This window comes from Capsicum annuum, chromosome 3 (genome assembly GCF_002878395.1).
Source record: "Capsicum annuum cultivar UCD-10X-F1 chromosome 3, UCD10Xv1.1, whole genome shotgun sequence".
Taxonomy (NCBI): Eukaryota; Viridiplantae; Streptophyta; class Magnoliopsida; order Solanales; family Solanaceae; genus Capsicum; species Capsicum annuum.
Window position 1 is genome coordinate 100,698,838 of NC_061113.1, and position 24,912 is coordinate 100,723,749.

General features: G+C 31.0%; 1 protein-coding gene across 2 annotated transcripts; it reads left to right on the forward strand.

Moving 5' to 3' along the window:
- Nucleotides 1-6,788: 6,788 nt before the first annotated feature.
- Nucleotides 6,789-16,869, forward strand: LOC107863629 (serine/threonine-protein phosphatase 4 regulatory subunit 2). 2 transcript variants are annotated; one of them, XM_016709647.2, is made up of 7 exons: nucleotides 6,789-6,999; nucleotides 7,089-7,152; nucleotides 9,212-9,260; nucleotides 9,389-9,485; nucleotides 15,660-15,712; nucleotides 16,028-16,090; nucleotides 16,373-16,869. In XM_016709647.2, the coding sequence occupies exons 1-7, from the start codon at nucleotides 6,981-6,983 to the stop codon at nucleotides 16,652-16,654; spliced, it is 627 nt and encodes a 208-aa protein (XP_016565133.1). In that variant the 5' UTR covers nucleotides 6,789-6,980; the 3' UTR covers nucleotides 16,655-16,869. The 2 variants fall into 2 exon arrangements, with proteins under 2 accessions (XP_016565133.1, XP_016565134.1); XM_016709648.2 differs by having other exon boundaries at nucleotides 6,822-6,999; nucleotides 9,212-9,270.
- The last annotated feature ends 8,043 nt before the right edge of the window (nucleotides 16,870-24,912 follow it).

Sequence of the window (24,912 nt, forward strand, 5' to 3'; positions counted from 1 at the left end):
GTTGTGCAACATTATCTTGGCTTAAAGAGTTTAGATTTGTGAAATTCTCTATAGTCGATTGAGATCCTTCTCCTACGATAAAATATTACTAGCAAAATGTCCTTTTTTATATTCTTTAGATTTAGTAAATTTAAAATCAGAGGGAAAATCATGGATCTTATAACAGTGGTCAATGTCATGTCCTATTTTCTTGCAATAATTGCACACCACAGAACTTTTCTTGATAGAATTTCCAGCTTAAGTTTTATACTCATTGAACCTCCTTTTTCCATTATTACCAACAACGAAAGGGGTTGATTCTCCTAAATAAGCAGGAGTGGCATGAATTTTCCTTTGCTTTTCATCTTGAATAACAAGGGAGTAAGTGTGACCAATAGTGGGTAGAGGGGACGACAACAAAATATTACTCCTAATACCTATGAAAGTGTTATTAAGACTCATGAGCAATTGAAGAAGTTTCTCATCTTGACGGGCCTTTACACCTTTTTTATCCACATTTACACTCACAAGTACATGTTGAGAATGTATTTAATGCATCTAACCCGTCCCATGGACTCTTTATTTTTGTAAAATAAGAAGAGATACTGGAATTTTCTTGAAATACTGCATTTAAATTTTTTTTTAAGTTAAAAAATTTAGCACCATCAACCTGATCAAACCTATCTTCTAGGTCAGACCACAACACTCTGGCACTTTCGAAATACAAAACAGACTCAACAATTTCTTTGGAAAAGGAATTCAATAACCAGGATAGGATCATATCATTGCATCTTGACCAAGCTCCTTGAAGTCCTGTATCAGCATTAGGACAAGCTAGGGATCCATCAACGAATCCTAGCTTGTTCTTTGCTGAGAGAGCTATAATAATTGCCCTTCTTCATCCACCATAGTTTCTCTCATCAAAGATGGTGGAAACTAGGTTCATACCTGGATGATCAGAAGGGTGAATGTAGAAAGCACGTGAAGAGTCCAGTACATTGATTGTGAAGTGTTAACAGTACAAGGTGATTTTGAGGGTGATATAACATCAGTCATCTTAAAAAAATGATAAAAAATAAGTAAGATATTAAGGACTGGAATTAAAGAACCTGCTCTTGATATCATGCCAAAATAAATAAAGCAAAGTATGAAATTTTTCTTCATATTACTTGATGAGTCCTTTGTACAAAATAACCCTATTTATAGACAACCTAATACAATAACCCTACGTAATAAAAGGAAAAAAAATATTGTGTACATCTAAAAACAGAAAAAAAATATCTAGCATGTACCTAAAATATATTCACAATAATTGAATAAATATTCACAATGAATTCCAACAAGAAAAAAATTATTGAATCCCAGCAGTTTTTTGAAGTAGGTGAGTTGAGGAGTAAGGACCCACTTTCCTCCATAGTTAAAGACCACATCAATCTTTTCAATCATTTTTTGAAGGGGTCGCATGACAAATATAAAACAAGAAACTGACTAACAAAAAAAATAGGAAATCTTGCAATATTTTATGTCAAGCCAATGATAAAGGATAAAGAGATAGGGACCACATCGAGAATGAAACACTAAAAATAAATATAAAAAGATCACTTTTTGATTAAAAAAAATATCACATACCTAACAATTATAAATACATCAAACTATGACATACCTAACAATCACCCATAAAATTATGAAAGATAAAAAAAAATACACGAAATAAATGCTAAAAAATAAGTCTTTCATTTGAGAGAACATTATAAAAACCCTTAATTTGAGACAAGTAAATGAAAGTATAAAAGTCATGCTACTTTAAAAAGTGACTACAACAAATATATGATACATGAAACAACATAGAAATATCAATATCAATATACATAAAATCGCGATAATATTACAAAAAAAAAAAAATCTTAATGAAAATACTAAAAAGAAAAAAAAAAGAAAATCTTACTTGAAAATGGGTAAAATTAATCCTGCGGTCTAAGATTTTCAAGAATTTTACAATAAGCAGAAAAATTGACTAATTATTGAGAAAAGACATAGAAGAAAAGAGTGTGACTGATTATTGACTTGGTTTTTTAAGGTTATTAGGTGTGGGTGGGGCGGGTTATTAGTAGATTGGGTATTAGGTTTGAGTGGGTTGAAATTTTTTAGAAAAAATTAATTATTAGTTGGTCAATAAAAAAAATGTCATTAATGAAGTGGGGTTAAATTGATCTGTTAAATAAAATGGCAAAATAATCTCAATAAGTAGATGAAAAGAGCATTTCAGGCCCAATAGATAGACGAAGGACATTTTTACACCATTTCACATAGTTGAAGGATATTTTAGGATCTTTTTCATTTTTAATAAGAAAACTTATACGTTTATGGGAAAAAGAAAAACCACAGAACTATGTTTCAATTTTTGGGAATGTTTATTTGATTCCTTTACTTCTTTGAATCTATCATTTTATATAATTGCATTTAGATTATGTGTCACTGGGAAAAAGAAAAACCACAGAACTATGTTTCAATTTTTGGGAATGTTTATTTGATTCCTTTACTTCTTTGAATCTATCGTTTTATACAATTGCATTTAGATTATGTGTGACTAGTGTTAGGATTTTTGCCTTGATTTTCTTAGCAGATTTAAGTTTTACTTTTCTTTAAAAAAAAATAAAAATAATATCATAATTACTTTTAATTTTTCTAAAAGAAAAATATAAAACTTTTTTCTATTTAATTAACCTCTTTCTTAGAGGAAATGTTTTTGAAACTCTATAAATAGAAAACTCTCCTTCTCATACAACAACACAATAATATTCACAATGTAGTCATTTAAGAATTTTATTTATGGAGTGATTTTCTCTTAATTAATTTTTATGTTTTTTTATTTAGTTTTTTAATATGTAGGCCTATTGGCTGAATCCTATCAATGAGTATATTTTAGTATGTTTTTCTTTGTCAATTTATCATCTCTATGGTTTGTAAACTTTAAGTCTCTATATGACGCCCTCTAGATTTCGAACCCAACAACTAGTGGTACATGAAGCTTTTAACATCATAGTTGACAAAGAATCATAATATTGAACACCAAATTTTACCAACAAAAAGATTCTTTTGTTTTTCCATCTACACTTCTTTTCTGTTATATATCTTTAATTTCTCTATTTTCATTGTCTTAATATGTGTTTTGGATGAAAAACATGTTGTTGAATATTCATTTTTTTTGGAGCGATTTGATTTCTCTTATAAGAGAGAATCTTGTACATCTAATGAAAGAGATTTCTTAAGAAAAAGAGAATCTTGTACATCTAATGAAAGAGATTTCTTAAGAAAAAGCCAAAATGACCTTCTGCATCCTTGTATTATGTCGGTTTTATAAGTTGGATACTTCTACTTACATGTTTGTCATCTGGACCCTGGAACCCACTAAAAAGCAACATTTTAAATCCTTTTTTGGTGAGTGTAACACACTCTCCCCACGTCAGCTGACACGTCTGCCTCGTCTGTCACGTCATTTAAAAAATAAAAAAAAATAAAAAAAAGCATTACATTAAATTTCAAGTCATTTTTAAAAATGCTAAATAACAAATTAAATATTAAAATTAATTTAATTAAATAAGAAAATCTATAATTGTAGAAAAATTTGAATAATCATATTTTTATTTTTTGCTCACAAATTAAACATCAAATTCATTTCAAATAATTAAATTCTTCTCCAACTAATTTAAATTTTTAACTATAAATTCATATATACAAACAGAATAAATTTTCGTTTTTTAAATTTGAATATCTTTAAAAAATTCACAAAAATTTTAATTTTTTTCAAGCGAAATTCACTAATTTTTTTCAATATTCACTATCACTCACTTTCAATTCAAATTTAAATTTTAATCCAAAAAAAAAATCAAATTTAAAGTTTTATTAAAAAAAATGAAAAGAATTGAATTGAGGGAAAATTAAAATAAAAAATAAAAAGTGAAGGTGATGGGGGGCTGGAAGAGTGTTGCGATGGGGTGTGGGGGCTGGAAGGGGCTGGGAGTAGGGTGGGGACGGGGCTGGGAGGGGTGTGAGGGCGGGGGGTGAGAAGGGACTAGATGGGGATGGTGAGGTGTGGGGGGTGGGGACAGGGCTGAGGTGGGGGTGAGGGGCTGGAGGGGGCTGGGGGGGGGGGAGGGAAAAAAATATTTTTATTTTTTAAAAAAAAATTAAAATATTTTTAAATTATTTTTAAATTTTAAAAAATATTTTTAAAATATTTTTAAATTTTTTAAAATAATTTAAATTATTTTTAAATTTGTAAAAATATTTTTAAATTGAAAAATGGAGGGAACAAAAGAACCCTTTTAATTTTTTTTTTAAATTTTAATATTATTTTTATTTTTATTTTTAATTATTTTAATGTAAAATTAGCCAAAAATTGACCCCCACTCGTACCCCCAGACGAGTGGCTACACTCTCTTTGTACTAGTCACCATTTCAATGCCACATAGGTAAGGTCAACGGTCAAAGGATGCAAAATATTGTTTTTTAATGGGTTCAAAGGTTCAGATGACAAACATGTAAGTAGAAGTATCCAACTTACAAAACCGACATAGTACAGGATTCCAGAAGGTCATTTTGCCTAAGAAAAATAAAAAAAGTTAAGGTTGGAGAGTATTGGATAAAAGGAAATGTGAGAGGAATAGAATAGAAAAGAAAAAGAAAGATATGTTGATTAGAGAGAGAATAAAAGAAGAGAGAAAAGAAGAGGAAAGGCATAAGAAAGATAGGTGTGAGTAGATTGAAAATAAAGGAAGAGAGATTAAGTAGCTGTTTGGCCATGAAAAATAAAAATTTTCAAAGTTGGAGTTGAAATTGGAGTTGGAGTGGTGCTTAACCATGTCTTTTTTGAAAAAAAAATTGACTGTTGAAAAAACTTTTTTAAATATGATTTTATGCCCTAACTTTTACAAACTATCAAAATCACTCAATTAAAATTTACCTACTAATGGAAAAAGAACACAATTAGCCACTATTATAAAAAATAATTACATATACATGGTCATATTTAATGAATTTCAATTATGACATATATAATATTTACATTAATAACTGTTTCTCATATTTGAAAATTTTAAATATGGATGTTATATTAACAGATCACTGCTTCCTTTTTTTAGGTAACAAATATTATCTTTCAAACAAATTTATTTTTTTAGGAATTTATTTAATTTATTTCCTTCATTTTCCGTTCCTAAAAAATAGGAAATGATGAGTTGTTATTAAATTTTAGGTTGCCGCTAATTTATTTCTTTAATTTTCTTATACATGAAAGATTTTACTATGTGTGAATAAATTATTTCTATGTAAAACATGCTTTGTATATTTATGGTATATTATATCATATACCATAAATATATAAATATGCTTAGTATGTTTCTTTATACTTTGTATTTTTATATATGTGTGTATATGGTATATATATGGTATAAACTTCATATATAACATATTTTGTATATTTATATTATAAATATGCTTAGTATGTTTCTTAATACTTTGTATATTTATATATGTGTGTATATGGTATATAAATGGTATAAACTTTATATATAGCATACTTTGTATATATTTCTATTATAAATATAATATTTTATATATTTATGGGTATAAATAAATATAATACTTTATATATTTATGGGTATAAATATAAATTAGCAGTAAAATAATGTCTTAAATAAGGGATAGAAATAATGATGAGAGAGAAAAAGAGATATATATTAATTAGGATAGCAGTAAGTTTTAAATTATAATTATCTTATTCTTTAAAACTGCTATATACGTAATATTGAAAAAGTAATGTTATAAGGAGAGTTTTATGTAAAAATTTAAAAGATTTGGGTTATATGTAATAATAATAAAAGTTGGAATTGGAGTTGAAAATTTGTGAAAACAACAAAAACCTGTTTTTCCTTTTCAGAAAAAATTTTCGAAATTATTTTTCGAATTTTCATGGCCAAACATCACAATTTCCAACTCCGAAATTTTTTTTCGAAAAAAAGGGAAAAATTTCCATGTCCAAACGGGCCCTAAATGTTACTCATAAATTTAGAAAAATTTCAAATATAAATGACATTATTTACTATGGAATCATTTGGTTGAGAACAAGTTATCTCATCATGTATATGGATAACTTATTCCATCACTAATATATAAATGTCTGTTTAAATTAGTTTTTGGCTTTTGACTTATAAGTCATAAATTATAAGTTAGAAATTCTAACTTATAGTTTTTGACTTATTCTTAGCATTTTAAGCCATAAGTTAAGATTTCTAACTTAAAACTTTAGGCTTATTTTTAGTATTTTACCTTATAACTAAATTCTTATAAGCATTTTTTAAATATACTCAAACACTTCAAAAGTACTTAAAAGTCAATTTTGACTTAAAAACACTTAAAATAAGTTCATCCAAACGAACTCATAAATGGTAGAATAAATAATCTGAGACTAACTAATACCTCAAACCAAACATAGGATAAAATAATCCTGCATTTTATTTAGAGAGTATGATACTTTATACATAAAATGATTCGTAATGGATACTTATTGCCAAAGTTACCTCTATAGGATCGCTTGGTTGGGAAAAAATTATCTCAGAATAATTAATCCTGAGATTAGTTATCCCACCATACGTATGGGATAATAACTTATTTCATTACTATGATATAAATGGTGAGTTTCAATATTAAGTATACTTCATAAATTTTATCCGAAAACTATTTACCCCTCATTCCTCACACCAAACGAGCCCTATGTGTTCTCATAGTCGTATGTGTCTTGGCCCGGTACTAATAATGTGTGAGTTGGGGCAAGTTAGAGCCATTACCGAAACCACACATATTGGTTTGACCCATACCCGACCCACCTAAACTCTAACACGGGTATAACTATAATAGTAAAGTACAACAAATTGAATACCAGATGAATTAGGGTTTAATCTTCCTTTTGTCCCTCTTGTTGGAGTGTGTGTGTATATATATATATGGATCCTCCTCAATCAGGTATTCAATTGATGGTTATAAGTAATTTGTTGGAACGCTGCTTTATTTATCATTTTTTAACTTCCATATCATATTCTGGCTCTCTACAGGCATGGAATCTGAAAAGGAGATTAAGAGTGTAATTGAAGTAATGGCAGCTAGTGGCAAGTATTGGTATGCTATGACAATTTCTTTCCCCTTTAAATTTGCAGTCTGAGTTAGTCCGCTTTTTCACTCCCGTGTAAATGGTTGTTCTTCTATCTATCTAAATCTTTTACCTGCATCTGAAATGGATGAACATGATTAGTGTTGATCAGGCAGCACAAACAAGCTCACTGCAACTTTAGCTAGAATTTTAAAAAGGACAGTTGGGTGCACAAAACATCCCCATAAATGACTGCTTCCATGGCAGAGACAACGTTGCTCCAAGTTTAGCTTGTATATCTTGGAGATAAAAGAATGTAGTAATACTTCTGCTATTAGATTGATATTTGTATTTCATCTATGAGTATTGTTGTATTCCTTTCTTATACTTTCCCATTCAAGTTTTTTCCTAAAACTGACATTATCTTGTACTACTTTGCAACTTTGCCTGCCTTGTTTTACTAACTCAATAAAGTTGGATTAGAACATACTTAGAAATATAACCGTATAGGTCACTTGAACATCAGACGTTTTTTAGGAAGAAGGTCAGATTCTTTAACCTAAGCCTAAAAACGTTATACTGGAGTCTATAGTTGGTTTGATAAGACACTTCTTTTAGCTATCAAAAGAAATTATAAATTTTGTACAAGTTGGTTGAAAGTTATTAAGCTGTTTATTGTGTTTGAGTACTTCAAAGAGCAGAGACTAGTTAAGTTTTGAGTTTGGTCTAACCAAACTACTCTTATAACTTGGATGTGCTCACCTGAATCTAATCCATAAATATGAGCAGAACCCTCTACTTCAAGCGTTAGTTACTAACATAACAAGTCACTGCGCTTGCAACATCCAAAAATCTAGTCTTGGTCAGCTTGGCCTGGTAAGGCTCTTATGTTTATCAGCTGCTATTTGCTCCATTATAGTGCTCAATTGGAAGGCTTAATGACATTATTGTTGTATCCCTGTAGGTGCTTGGATTATAGTAACCCAAGATACCAATATATATATATATATATGGAAATATTTTGCAACTTTTTTGGTAGTATATTCTAGTTGATCTACTGTTGTTGTCAAAATTATGTTTCTTAAGCTTGAAATCTTTTTGGCCCATCCAACTTTGTAATCAAATGGAACATTTACCAGGAAACGGCCACGGGGCATGACAAATGTTATTGACCACTCCACTTGTCATGTGCAGTTCACCATTCAAGGAGTGTGATTAAGCTAGCATTTGGCCATAGATTCCCAATATTTTTGGGAAACCATATTTGGGTGAAGTTCGGATTAAAGTTTCAACATGTGTTTGGCCATAGTTTTTGAAAATATATTCACTTTCTAAGAAAAACATGAAACACGATTTATACCCATAAGTTCTAAAAACTATCATATCAAAACTACCCTTAAGTTTGCCAAAACGACACAGCGGAAGCCCACATGAGGTGTTTAAAATGAACAATGTGTAGTTGAGGTGCCTAAGTGAAAGTTGATGCCAACTTTAGGGAGTGGGCAATGTGTTTGGCCTTTTTTTTCTTTTGGTAGATTTTGGGATTTTTGCCAAAAAAATTCCCAGAAAGTGCTTGCAATATCTATAGCCAAACGGGTGCAAATTTGTTTGTTCAGTCTTCACTACTATCAACTTATTTGGGCCCACTTAATGATGATTTGTTTGCGGCTTTGTTCTTCCTGTCATCCCCCTCCCCCGCTTTCGAGGAGCATCTTTAAAGGTTTCTTTTCTCAGCCTAGTTTAAGACCAACTATCCATAGGTCAGAAGTGCAAGTTTAATTTGTAGATTTAATTTTGAATTCTATTTCTTTATCTACAAATTTTGAACTTATTGAAGTGTGTGAAAATCTGTTCCATGTGAGACTCTCTTTTCTTGTTTTTAGCTAGGGAAGCAAATATAGAGAATCTTAAATTCTTCACAATAATCTCGTTGGGGAAAAAGAAGAAGAAGAAAAGAGTTGTATTTTGATCCAAAAGAAAAAAAGAAAAGAAAGAAAAAGATTTTTCTCGGTTGTATTGTTGTTTACTGCATTATGGTTTTGGAAGTTCCATGTCATGAACAATTTATCTTGGGAATGTTTGGCTCAGGCATGACTGGGACAAGCTCAAGGGCATGCTTTCAATCCATCTTAAGCAGGTATGGGGAGGTATGCCAATTTGTCAGCATATGAAAACTTCTTTAGAGTGGTTTTCCAATTTATGCTGTTTTAATATTTCTGCATAGTGTATATTTACTTTTAACCACTTGTATATTCTTTATTGAAGGTCCTGTCAGATTATCCCGAGGCAAAAATGACTATCGAACAGCAACAATCTTGTTTAGGGGTGAGCTTTCCCGAGTTGGCGAAAAGGTTGGATGATGGTATTCCCACAGTCATTTGCCTTACCTATTACTGTCGTTCTCCTTTGACATGAGGGGCAATTAGCATTATTTGACTGTAACAATTCTGTAAGAAAATCTGCTAATAAAAATTAAATTCTATAAGGAGACATGTTTTATTACGAATCTGTGTGCTTTCCTCTGCTTTCCTCTGTTTTATAATACTTATGGGTGCCGTATTTATGTTATGTAATCTGCTTCTGTGCTTTACTATGTGTTTGTGTGGTATCTCGTGCCTTGAGCCGGGGGTCTTTCGGAAACAGCCTTTCTACTTCATCAGAGGTAGAGGTATGGACTGCGTACATTTTACCCCCCCAGACCCCACTAGGTGGGAATACACTGGGTTTTTTGTTGTTGTTGTTGTTGAAGGAGACACTTAAGCCTTGTAGGTAGAGACCCAACACCTGTGTTGGTGGAAGGTGACAGGTACCCAGTGGAAAAGTCAATGTTACTGGGACAACAGTGTTATATTATCCAAAATAATAGAATGTGATACATAATGTTTCATATTCCTACAATACCTTCCTGTATTGTTCTTTTTTGTGTGCTTACATGAGGCAAAAACATTCACATGCCATAAAAGTATAAGGCTCTCCTGAAATTGATTGTTCTGTTTTTTGTAGGGCAGCTATATAATATGTGTTAGGATTTTAGATTTTTTTGGTGTTTAGCTTTGGGGTTTCACTACTTGTTGGCATGTTCAATGTTGCTGTTTTAGATGCGTTCTCTTAGGAAATGTGGAGGAAATGTGGTGTGAAGAAAAAAGGTTGAATGGAGGAAAAAGAAGAAGTGGAGTAGGAGTAAATAATCCTCTTCTTGGTTAGGTTGCTATGAAATGGTCAAACAAATGCATTTGCATATTGGTACTACATATGCGTACTGATGGTCAAAATTTTGTCCAGAATATCTTTTTATCTCCATTTTCAATATTTTTTTGACATTTTTGACAAGACAACTCTCCGTTTTCAATATTTGCTTAATGGCAGTCTTATTACTACTTGTATTATTTTTGGATAAAGGTAACCACTTTTATTAACTATTAACAGTAAAACTCAGCTACAAAGGAGCTGACGTGTGATCTTTACATACAAAAGTATAAGAGGGGTCCTGGACATAACAAAAAACTTACAGATTCCTATTAAATCTACTAGTTCAACTAATGCACCCCCCCGCCGCATGCTCGCTTTATATACACAAAGAAAAGAAGGGATTTAGACAATTCGTTCTAATTTTCTAAATAGGATTGCTAGTATCCACAAAAAGAGCTCAAGAGTTGAAGCATATTAGTTAAACTTTCAATCTCCCAGTCATTAAGAGATCTTCTGAATTTAAATCCCGGGCTTGGGGATTCATACTTAGTTGATCTGTATATGAGCTTGAAGACTTATAAAGTATTAAGTTAGAAAAGTTGGATTTCAAGCGGTTCTGGCCTATCCTGTAATCAGTGTTCAGGGGAGCGTGAAGCGAAAAAAAGGTAAAAGGCTTTGCTTCGCTTAAAGCGTGAAGTGAAGCTCGCTTCACCGGAGTGATGCACAATTTTAAAGAAAGACCAAATAGACCTTCCCTAACAACTATATACATATATAAAAAAAGGCAGCGCAAATGGTCCAATAATAGACCTGTCCGCTCTTGAAGGGGGTTACTTTAAGTGGGCGTTATAGTGGTACCAGCTACAGCCTTCTGACGGGGTGACAATATATGCCTCAATAATTCCAAACATGTTGTCTAAATTCATACCTTCATAATTATCCTGCCTCAATAAATCCAAACATGTTGTCTAAATCCATACCTTCAAAATTATCCTGCCAGACAGGCTCAAAGCCACTTGGTTTTCAAGTTGTCAACTTTGTCGAAACAGGAAATGTGACCCAGTCGTTGAACCATGTTATTAATGATGAGCCATTGTATGAATTAACTATTCAAGAATTTGCTGGGAAAGATGATGCTCTTTTTAAAGTGATCATTCATTTCCTCTTGGTAATGAATTATCAGCTCATGATTCATTTGAATGATGTCAAGCCTTCGTAGGAATAGTTTTTCATCCTTTTAAGTGCCCTTAAAATTTTGACTTTCATTGGTAAGTCAGACATAGAATCTCGAGAGAAATGAGCCAAAGGTACCATTTAAGTACTTTAGGTTGCAGATTAAAATTTTGAAATTTTTTAAAAAAGTCTTCCCTCCTTTTAAATTTCAAAATTTAATTTTTCCCTCACTTTCCTTTCTTTTACTTTCTCTTCTCTCTTAAGCTTTCTTTCTCTCTGCCCTCCTCCTCCTTCTTCGCCGCTGATCACCGTCATATTCATCATTTTTATTACTTTTTCTTATTCTCCTCTTTGTTGTTCTTATTTTTACCAACTGCTTTGCTGATTGTGAGTATTTTGAGAAGAAAATTTTGACTTTAAAGTAAACTTGTGTCACTTTTTCTTAGTTTTGAAACTTTCTTGTCACCCTTAATTTTTTATGGGAAAAGAGTCAAATTTACCCCTCTACTTTCAAAAATTGTTTAAATTTACCCTTTTCCATATTATGGGGTCATATTTACCCCCGGCAACATCAAAGTATTCACCTCTACCCCTCATTTTAACGGAAATCCCTGAATCACAGCCACTTGCCCCTTTTTTAAAATAAAACCTGTTACCCTGTTCTAAACCCCCCGACCCGTCATAACACCGACCCAAACAAATATCCCTTATATGCGCTTCTCCACAGTTGACACTAAGAGGATTCTACAGAATTTGAGAGAGAAGAGAGGTCTGCCCCTCCCAGGCTATTCTCCGAAGTTCCAATTCAGTCGGGGCTAGGTTTCACTTCTTTTCTCCATCACTACTATTTACTGAATTTTCTCCCAAAGTTCTAAGCTTCAACAGGACTCTTACTTTTAGGCGCCTTCTCCTTCTTATTAACTTTCTTTGTTGCTGCAGTTTTGGTCTGTGTTTCAGTTCCATCTTCTATTTTGGCAAAGATCGGCGTTGGTTGTGCCATTGCTTGACCGGATTTCAGCCCGCCCCATTTGGTATCAGTCTGAAAACTAGATAATTGATCACGCCAACCCCCAAAAGTAAGTTGATTTTGCTAGAAAATCAACGAAGATAAGACAAAGAAAGATGAATGTACTCAGCTAATATCATCGAATTGTTCCTTTGTGTAGCCAAGTTGGAAATATATCCTCAAGCTCAAGCCTGGTGTAATTAGTGATAGGGCGATTAATATGATTCTCATTTCTTCCAATACAATTACGGGTAGGGAGGGTGGGTTAGAACAGGGTAACAGATTTTATTTTTAAAAAACGGGCAATCGGCTGTGATTTGGAGATTTCCGTTAAAATGAGGGGTAGAGGTGAATACGTTGATGTTGGCGGGGTAAATCTGACCACATAATATGGAAAAGGGTAAATTTAACCAATTTTTGAAAGTAGAGGGTAAATTTGACCCTTTTGCCTTTTCTTACACCTAGAATCTTTTCCCCTGCTTCTAAGTCCTTCCTCCTCCAACAACTGGGTGTTGTCTTTGTAGGATGCAAGAAAGAAACACTAATTTTATTTATAAAGCTTGATGAAAGGAAGAGAACTTGGGGAACACAGTCAAAAGTGGCAGTTGGAGGCCTTGACTTCAGCTTCTTGTTCCCTGTGGCTTCATGGCCACTGGCTCCACTTCATGGACTTGTATTAGTTGCATATTTATGCCATCTTTTTCTGCATGGATTGGTTTGTCCATCACATCCTCCACAATTGGCATATCGTCAGCATCCCTCACTTTTTCTGTTACTTGAAGCTCCTTATCAGGTTCCAGAAAGGATGACGAAGGAACAAAAAGCCAAACTTTTTTTTGATTCATGGTCGCAGATCCCAGATTGCAAGGCACTTCAGAAAGTTTGTTGTCGTATCTTTTAGGTTGGAGAAAAAAATTTCTGTGTGAGGGGCTGATAAATCATCAAAGGGGATAGGTTTTAGTGGCCTTTCCTTCATGTGCTGCCTCACGTGGTTCATTAAAACTATCTATGTCATTCTCAATTTGTCCCAGACAAGAGAACTTAAATTTTATTTGGTTGATACAATTTTCCAGGTCCAAATTCTTGTTTGAAATCACTGACTATGTTGCTCGGACTCGGCCGTTTTGCCGCCGAACCCGTCTCGACATGAGACTGAGGCGGGGACGGGTGCTTCCGCCGTCTCCGATTCGGTCAACCGATTTGAAGACATTGACCGAAATAAAGAAGAAATTTAATTGGAAACGTTGAATAATTAACTGGCAACTTACCTAAAAAAGTCCTGACCAATGACCTCTAGAATAGAGACGATGTTGTCGATGTGCCGTCGCCGGAAATCATCGTCGACGTTGCCGGAAATCATCATCGACGTTGCTGACAATCATCATCGACGTCGCCGACAATCATCGGTGCAAACATCGTACCACCTCAGGGTACCGGAAATCATCGTCGTATTCTATCATCGGCGCAGTCTTGTTTACACAGTTATTTTTTTTCAAGTCAAAGTGTGTTTTGAAACTTTTGTCTTTTTCTTTTTACTATTTTTAATTAATAATTAGTTCCTTTACTATTAATAATTAATTAATAATAACCTGTTGCCAACACTGTCTGTCGGTGAGTGTATTTTACTTTGACAATATTAAATTTAACTTCTTAATTATATTTATTTTTTATTTTTAGTAAATAAACGTGAGTTATAATGTTGGAAAAAGTTTTTAATACAAATACTATTCCTAATTGAAAAGTAAAATCAGAGACAAAAATAACTAAAAATAGCAAATTAACTAAAAATTTTTAGAATATCTTTATAACTCTATATTTGTAATATTTAATTTTTGTAGCCGAATCCCCGCACCCGTATCCATACTCGGATTCGCACCCCCAAATCTTAAAATTTATATTTCGACGAATCCGACTCTCGGATTCGCACCCATCTCGGATACCCGCACCCGAGTCCGAGCAACTTAGATCACCGACAGCTGTCTCCGAGGGCCCACGTGATCAATGAAATCCCTCTCTTTTCTTCATATCTCCACAGGTACCTTTTGTCAGTGATCTTGACGCCTGCTGCCTGCTGGGTTAAACCTTGCTCCCTTTGTATCCTCTGATGGCAAAAGTTGCTGGAATTTCCACCCGTTGTTCTCCTTTGTCTTCTCCGATGGCAAAAGTTGCTGGAATTTCCACCTAGATCTGGATAATGAAGAGGCTCCCTCCCTGTTCAAAGTTTATTTCTTTTGGAACGTCACTCTCCTCTCCTCTTATTCTTATTCTGGCCTTTTCAAGTGATTCTGAAGTTGCATCTCTTCCTCCGTCTCCGACCAACCCCCACAGTGGTCTCCGATAGCTTTGAAGACCTTTTGAGATCAGAATTGCAGAAGTAGTCCAACTAGTCTGGTCCATAGTAAACTGGGTAATTCACTGTGGTTGATAACTCCTATCAATGGTGGATAGGTGACCACCATTGCAACCTGATAAGGAAATTCTTCCAGCACCATTCACCCTTCAAATCTGTTCTTCAGTGGATCTAAAGCAAATTCAAAGAGAAATTTGCCATCCCCCATTTCGTAGATATTCATAACATGTGCTTGCTTCCAAATAGAACTATTCCAACGTCTGACTGCTTATAGGGTGGGTGTCTTAGAGGTATTCAAAGGAAAAGCTCCAACTAGGCATATTCCACTTTCTGTGTTCTAGGTGTGGGTTATGGTTTGTCACATAGTTTCGAATAAACAAGAACATTTCCCATATCCTAATGCAGCTGCTTCACCTTCACAATTTTAAGAGTTTCCACTTGCTTTCTGATCTCTCAATCATGGTTATTTAGGCCAGTCTGGCTCAGCCTATTTTGGACTGGAAAACTACTCTCCTAAAATGATAAATTAAATAATGTAACACATTGTATCATGTGAAAAGTAACTCCTGATAGGTTCCTTTATTTACCTTTCAAATAAAATGTTATTATTCCAAATCAGCCTTATAACCTGGAAGTTGAACTAAAGTCTAAATGTTTTCTCCGGACTCACTTTGTAACCGAACTTCAACATATATTACCATTTTCACATCTTGTTTGATGTTTTGCCTGATGCAATTGAGATAAGCTCCTATCTTTGTGGTTCACTACTCTGATTTGGATCTTCTGCACATTATTCTTTGTTTACCTTGATTTTGCAGCTCTCAACAGCTTTGCTGAAGGCCCTCCGTTTACTTTGCAAAGACTTTGTGAGGTGACAATCTTTTTTAATCTCAATTTCGAATTGTTGTATATGTTGGGACATCATTTTACTTGATTTTCCTTTAAATTAGATCCATGTTTCTCTGTTTCATGAAAAAAATTGTGTTCTTTTATCTTTTAGTATAGTTGTCTTATAGCAGCTTAGTGGGAGTAAGTTCAGTATGAGTAGTTCTTTCTTGTGTATTTTGTATGTTCTTTTCACTGCTACAGTGATTCTCTTCATGCTGATGTCTGATTTCTGGCCCTTATTAAACATTTGATGTATTGGCTTTTCATTGTCTCTAATTTTTCAAGTAATATTGAGCAGATTTTGTTGGATGCACGGAACATTTATTCCAAGCTGTCAAAGCTTGCATTGGCTCTAGAAAAGGTTTGATTTTGATGTGGATTTTGCCTTATAGTGCTTATAAAGTTTCACATTCTTAAATCTCATCAATGTATTCTCAACATTTTTTAACGTCCAAATCTTGAATGACAACTTTCTGGAGGAAACTCCTTAGTTGTTAGTAGTGCAAGATAACATAATTGAGCTTAGTTGACAATTGTTGGGGACTTTTTAACTGTTTAAAAAAAGGGCTTCCAATGCTCTTTTGTAATTTCTCATTCTGTGTTAGTTCTGGAGTATTATAATTCATGCTTTTCCTCTGTGCAGAATTTGTTAGTTACATCAACATTGACCATCTCCAGCGATCCATATGCATTGTCTACCTTACAAAATGCAACAGTAGCAGACAGAGAAACCAAAGATTCCCCAGTTCAATGTAATTTAGTGTCCAATGGAGTGGAACCTATAGCCAGTGCAGGTGATGCAGATGAAGTAATGGCTGAGGTAGAAGAGGCCGAAGTTGAGGATGTTATTGACATGGATACGATTGAAGCAATAGTTAGATCATCTGAAGCAGATACTGCGCCTGCCACTACCAGTGATTCATAATGCCCTGTTCTATGTAGCGATTGTTTTCATGTCAAATACAGGATGTGTGTGGATGGAGAAGAGTAATGTCTTTGAAAATGTATTTGTGTTGGAGAAGTAATGCAGATCTTGATGTGTGGATGTGCCTCTTGGCCTCTCCCCCCACCCCAAATGATAATTTTATATTTTTATGATCAGTTGGAACCGTATCTCCGAGTGGAGATGGTTATTTTTTCTATTTAGAGTTCATTATGAGTACTGGCATTGCGATGACCTGCAAAGGGGAGTTGAACATAAGATTTACTTGTCTCTCCATTTTAAAAAAAAAAATGGTATGTTTTGATTTGACACAATTTAAGAAGATAAAAGAATTATTTTTTTTTAATTTAATACAGAGTTTAAGAAAATAAAAAAGGATATTTTTGAATTTAATAGAGTTTTAAGAAAATAAAAAAGATTTTTGAATTTTGTAGTTGTAAATTAAAATTATGTCAAATGTATCAAAATGTTCTTTAATATTAGTTTTTAACATGTCACGTGAGAAGTTGGAATGTACATGTTGCTAAAGAAGAAATAATCACTTTTTAAAATGAACTAAAAAAAAAAAGGTAGGTCATACTTTTTAAATATTTTAATTTGTTATATATTTAAAAAGTATTATAATTTATAATTATGAGAACTTAAAATATTTTAAAAATATTAAACTTAGTTCTCTCAAAATTCTATCAGTGGGTTATACATTTAGGATAGATAAAGAAACATTTATTATTTGAAAATAACGTAAATTATATTATTATTAAAGTAGAAAACCTCAAAGTAAAAAGTTAAAACACCAAATCTGTCAAAAGTTGAGTGTTCATTTTACCCTTAAAAAATAAATCTTCTATCTAATCTTGATCAATTATTCAATTTCCGGTTCATTGAACCGAGAATGGAGATGATCTTTTAATTGTCAGTAATTGTTCTCTTATATGGTAAGAGGAGTGAGCAGCTTTCCATCGTTTTGCTTAGTGATCGTTGAGCTGTTTGCTTTGTGATTTTACAGTATCATTACTATGTGATTTTACAGTATCATTACTAATTAATTATTATGTATCATTACTAATTAATTATTATATATCATTTATGTATCAACTTCATCTACTTCAATGTAATTTTATTATATTACACCTAATTAATTATTATGAGTCATTTAAGTATACAAAATTATTATAAAGTCATATAAGTATTAAAATTTTAATAATATTTAATGTTAAATTAACTTGACGTCTTATATGAGGCCCACTAATCTATTTTTCACAAATATTTTTATAATAATTTTTGGTCAAACCCATCAATAGTCCCTCAAACTTGTCCCTAAAATTCACTTAGGCCCCTAAACTAAGGCATGTACCTATTAAACCCCTAAACCCCCCAATTTGGTTTCAATTGGGCATTTTTTGCCCAATCAACTAAAAGCTCAAAGTGTGTGTTGCACGCACGCGATGATGTGGCAAAAAGGACTAATTGAAAGCTGACACGTGGCATTGTGGGTCCAATAATTATTAAAAATTGATTATTAAAAAGAAATTATAAAATTAAAAAAAAAACAAATTATTAAAAAGTAATTATAAATTTTTTTTTAAAATATAAAATTATAAAAAAATTTTAAAAATGGCATTGAGAATTTAAATTATTAAAAAATAATTATAAAATTATTTAAAAAATAAAAATAAAAAAATGATTATTAAAAATAAATTATAAAATTTTAAAAAAATAAAAATAAAAATGGCATTGAATCCAAATTATTAATAAAGATTTATAAAATTATTTAAAAAATAAAAATCTGATTATTAAAATTTTTTTTATAAAATTTTATAAAAATGAAAATAAAAAATGGCATTGAGGATCCAAATTATTAAAAAATAATTATAAATTTATTTAAAAAATAAAAATAAAAAACTGGTTATTAAAAAAAATTATAAATTTATTTTAAAATAAAAATAAAATTATAAAAATTTTAAAAATGAAAATAAAAATGGCATTGAGGAATCCAAATTATTAAAAAATAATTATAAAATTATTTTAAAAAATAAAAATAAATAACTGATTATTAAAAAGAAATTATAAAATTTTTACAAATGAAAATTTATAATATTATTAAAAAAAAATAAAAATAAAAAGCTGATTATAAAATTATTAAAAATAAAAAAATAAAAAAATAATCCCCACCTACCCCAAGGTCCCCTTCCCAGCATTCATCTTCACTGCCCCCCTCCCTGCGTTCATCTTTTTCACCATTAAAGTGAACTTTTCTTCACTGTGAAGCTCAAAACACACATACACAAATTTTTTGTTTAAAATCTACTTCAAGAATTCAAAAGAAGGTCTAAAAAAAGCCATCTTCATTAAAAAATTTCATAAAATGATGATATTAAAGGAGAAAAAAGTGATCTTTATTGCAAAAAATTACAAGGAATGAAAAAAAAAAGTGGTGTTTGTTGTAATTTTTCAAATGGTGATACTAGTGGAGGAAAAAAAAGTGAATTTTTTTGTTGGAATTGTTCAAGAAATTGGAATAATTATGGTGGATTAAAAAAAAATTATTCATGTGAAGGGGGTAGGTTGGGGTTGAAGACGTAGGGGATGGGGTGGGGATGGGGTGCTGTGAAGAAGATGACATCGTGGGGGGTGGGGTGTTTTTTTTAAAAAAAAAAGATTAAGAAATTAAAAATTATATTAATAAATTAATTTAAATATAATTTTTTAATTAATATTTTTTGGAGCCTCAGTGCCACTTGACACCTTTCTATTGGATAATTATTCAAAAAAGCGTGCCTCACACGCCTTAGTGGGTGGACAACACGCGGAATGCCACATAAGCAAAAAAGGCCTGATTGTCAGGGGGTTTAGGGGTATGATAGGTACAAACCTTAGTTTAGGGACCAAAGTGAATTTAAGGGACAAGTTTGAGGAGTTATCGATGGGTTTGGCCATAAGTTTTCTATATCATTTCTAATTAATTATTATAAGTCATTTAATACATGTATATTTCGCTGCATTAATTGTGATTTTATTATATCACCCCTAATTAATTATTATAGTCATAGCATTGTGCCACTTATATTGGAATAGAAGAAAAAACATTATAAATCACAATAATTAAAAAAATAAATTATTTAAAAAATATAATTAACTATCAATGCCACAAAATTTTGGACAAAGAGAGTAACATATATTGTTTGGAAATTAGATAAAAGTATTATAAATTACAATAGTTAACAACTTAAAATATCTATAAAAAAGGTAATCTGATATATATTTCAAAATAATACGTAAAAAATATGATAAATCACAATGATTAACAACTTTAAAAAATTCAAAGGTTAATCTGCCTGCTTTGGCACAACTTCAGTGATCCTTTCCCTTGCCTTCATTTTTTTTCATCCATTTTAATTTGTTTGTCTTATTTTTTTAATTTTTTTATATATTTTTTAAAAATACAAAAAACTTGTAAATCATAATAATTAATAAATTAAAAAAATAAAAGATATAACATATTTGACTGACTCGCAAAATTATATCAGCGCTACTTAAATAGAAAATAAAAAAGTACTATAAATCCCAGTAATTAAAAACTTAAATTATTTTTAAAATATAACTGACTATCAATGCCAAAAAAATTGAATAAGGAGAGTAACATATATTATTTGAAAATTAGATAAAAAGTATCATAAATTATAACAGTTAACAGCTTAAAATATTCTTAAAAAGGTTAATCTATTATATATTTCAAAAAATACGTAAAAAAATACTACAAATCACAATAATTAACAACTTTAAAAATTTAAAGGTCAATCTGCCTGCTTTGGCACAACTTCATTGGTCTTTTACCTTGCCTTCATTTTTTTATCCATTTTAATTTGTTTATCTTATATTTTAAATTTGTTATAAATTTTAAAAAATACAAAAAAGAATTGTAAATCACAATAACTAATAACTTAATAATTTTAAAAAGTATGAAATATTTGACTGACTCTCAAAATTATATCAATGTCACTTAAATCGAAATAAAAGAAAAAGTATTATAAATTACAGTAATTAAAAACTTAAATTATTTTTAAAATATAATTGACTATCAATGCCATAAAAATTTGAACAAGGAGAGTAACATAATTTATTTCAAAATTACATAAAAAGTATTATAAATTACAATATTTAACAACTTAAAATATCTAAAAAGAAAAATTAATCTTTTATATATTTCAAAAAATACATTAAAAATACTATAGATCATAATAATTAATAACTTAAAAAATTCAAAAGATATAAATATTGGTTGACTCTCGAAATTATATCAGTGTCACTTAAATTAGAATAGAAAAAAGGTATTATAAATCTCATTAATTAAAAACTTTAAGTATTTTCAAAATATTATTGACTATCAGTGCCACAAAAGTTTGAACATGGAGAGTCAGATGTATTATTTGAAAATTACATTAAAAAATATTATAAATTACAACAATTAACAACTTAAAATATCTAAAGTATATTAAAAATATGACTGATTATCTAATATCTATTTGTGTCACATAAATTGAGACAAAAAATAACATATATTGGGTCCGTGGTGGACATTTAGTATTAATAGATGTTACAACTATTAAAGTTTTCGTAATTATATTATTTGTACCGTAGTCTTTTGTCACGATCTGAACTGGAGCCCTGACCGTGACGGTCACCGCCAACCAACCAAGGCGTGAGGTGACCCCTTAGTCTTACATCATAAGCATAATAGTATAAAGAAATTGTGGAAGTCAACCTATGAAAAAGAAAGAGTTTAATAATAAAACGAAGTGTGAAACTCAAATCCAAGATCAAAAGAACAATAATCCCCATACTGACTACAAGGCTCTATCCATAAAAATTTACTAAGTCGGGACATGACCCCAACTATGCCAGAAGAAAACCAAGAAAACCGATAATATAAATAAACTGAAAAGTAACATGGCCTTTTGGATGATGGAAGGTTCATCACTTTTCACCAGTTGTCCAATAGAATAACGATCCCACCTAATGTTGCACAGGGTCATAAGAAAAGACCTCCGAACCTACATCATGAAATGATGTAGCATCCGGGGACGGTCAGTACGACGAGTACTGACATGCAACCCAAGAAAAGAGATAAAATACGCAATTCACCAAAAAAAGATAATAATAAATCATATGCACAAAATCACCAAGACAATAAAATATCGGGGTATGGACAAGGAACATGAAATAGGGTCATTTAAAAAAAAATTCTGAACAATGTAGCTCATACCGACCTTCAGGCACCCACGGGCTATATGGGTTTGACTCCCCCTGTCGGAAAGGCCCCAGTCCATGTTAACTACATGGACCGGAGAATAGGTTAAAGTCACCAAGACAATAACCTTTCAATAAAATAACTATGCACTATTGTGCGAAGCAAGCACACAGTGGTCATCCATATTTCAGGACAAGACTCCTCAACGTCGACAAACGTGGTTTTCAGTGTTGCTCTCCCTAGGACTACATTTTCTCGATGAAGCTACATAATTTCCTTTAAGCCCAATTAAAATATTTTTCACATACCATTAATCAATAATCATGGAGTTTTCATTTATTAAGGTATTTCCGAATTGGTACCGTCATACCAAAAGAACTTGCAAGCCATTTCAATTATGCTAAACAATTCCATTAAACCATTTAAACTCCAAAGTCTAATTCCAATAGTCCAATGCAAACCATTTTTTCACTAATGCTATATCGTTTTCATTTATTTATGCGATGTTTCAAAAGATGGGTTAACACTATGAAAATCTATTTCAAAAATCAAATTCATGAAGAGGATTGAGGTACATATTTTTATCATCAAATTTCACAATTATCACAAAATATAATTTCAGCTTACAACCCAATATTTAAACCATGAAAAAAATCATTAAAACAAGAAAAATCAATGCAAGTATAAGTAATAATCTAAAATTCCTCAATCCTAGCTTACACAACCATCAAAACATGATAATACCAAGTAAATTTCATAATTTAAAGATAAGTAAAAACAAGGGAGTGTCCAACATGCCTTTTTAGTAGAATGAATTCGAGAAGAGCTTGAATTGGGCCCTTGTGAGTTGAATTCTAGAGAAATCCTAAGCTTGCCTCTTTGGAATGTTGAAAAGGGAAACGAATGATGAAAAAAGTGATAACTAATGGGTTAATATGGATTAAAGGGTGTTTAAAGTCATGTAATAGGGCAAAGGATCAAAAATTTCTCGCCCTAATTAAAAACTAAATTGAACAAGACGTTTTGTGCCCTTGGGCGTGCCATGCTGCTGTCGCAGAGGCCCAAGGGCGTGACACGCCGCTATCGCCGATCCTCACTGATTCGAAGTCACGAAATAACACTGAACCCATTTTAAAAATTTTGAAACTCTCCTCAATCATCCCTTTAACATCCCTTATCATGATTCAAGATAAAAATTATCATTAAATACGAGGGAGGGTCCAAAATAAAATCTTTGAAATTCTTGGGCTCTTGCATCTTTTCACATTTGAACCTCGTTTCTTTGATTCATTGAGATGCCACCTTTAATTTCTAATAATCATTTATAATCTTTCATATCCTTATTTTGTACTATAAAAAAGTGTGCAAAAGAAGTGGTAAATCACTGACTCTCCTATTGTAGTAAATTATTATTATTGTGGATTTTGCTCAAGACTATTTTGACATGTAAATTTATTTTCTTTTACTAAAAGCTTATATTTATTTATATAGAGTAACAGGTACAACGATATCAATTTTCTGTTAAAATTTGGACATTGTTTGAATCGTTAAATGAAATCTGACTCAGATTAGTGGTACAAATATTAAAAGTATTATCAATTGTTGAAATTATATATATATATATATATATATATATATATATATATATATATATATTGAGAAATGTGTTTTTTTTCTTTTGTGATTTATATTTTTTGTTCTTCAAAAATAGGGACAGTGGAGGAGATTACAAGATGAAAAATCAGATCCTCACTAACAAAGTAAAAATGCATATAGTCAATCAATAGAACTACTAGATTTCCTGCGAATTGATTATACATGCTTATGCTTCCCCATAAAAGCATCCTCCACATCTCTCTCTCTATATAAAAGTAAAACTAAAAGTAAGACAAGAAGCCACGTGACAAGATATTAAAAAGTCACTTGAGAATATTTAGGACAAAACTTAATAGTGTTAATAAAAATTTTGAATTAAAAAGTATTAAATATTTGAATTTTGAAAATGCATTATCCTTTTAAAAAGAAAACAAAATTATTAGCCTAAAAATAAAACTTATGATTGAAGAGTCTTAAATAAACTCTTACTATTTCATAAATTTCTTCCTTTATATATAAGAAAATATATTTGATTTAATAACGATATAATAAATAGTAGTACGTAGTGACAATATAATGCTTACTCAAAACGTGTATAACAACAGTAATAGTGTGGTTATATAATAATAATAATAATAATAATAATAATAATAATAATAATAATAATAATAATAATAATAACAATTATTATTATTATTATTATTATTATTATTATTTTATAAAATAGTAACAGTAGTAGTAATAATACTTCATTCATTTCTAAATAAATAATTTTAGCCTTTTCATTTTGTCCCTACTTAAATGGTGTTTTGAATTTATATAAAGATAAATGACAGAGATTGTGTTGGAAATACTATTTTGAATCATAACTCAAATATTGAATTGGTAAATAAAAGTTTGAATTTAAAATGAAATATATAACTTTTTGAATTGAAAAAAAAATAAGATAAAAGATCATATTCAAAACTGAATTTGAAAATACTTTTTCAGTATGCAAATTTTATTTAGCTATTTAGTAACTTTTGAACTTTTCAATTTAAATTAAAAAGATATAACAAATATTATTTAAAAAATAATCTTTGAAATATCAAGATATAACCTTATTAATTTATTAAAACTAGAGATAATAACTAAGAAACAAGAAATATGTGGTATAGTTTATTTAGAACCCTTTTGGAGTTACGTTGAGCTTATCCTACCAGATATTGTAATTTATACAATTTCTTATTTTAAAATTTTGATGAACTCTTATACAATACCATTTTTTCAGTTGCGCGCTGTGGTAGCTGAGAATTTACCAAATGATCACTCCCATCACAGCTCTCCTCTCTCCTTACCCTCTCTCTCTCTCTCCTCTCTCCTTACCCTCTCTCCATCTCTAGCGCACCGGCCCCCG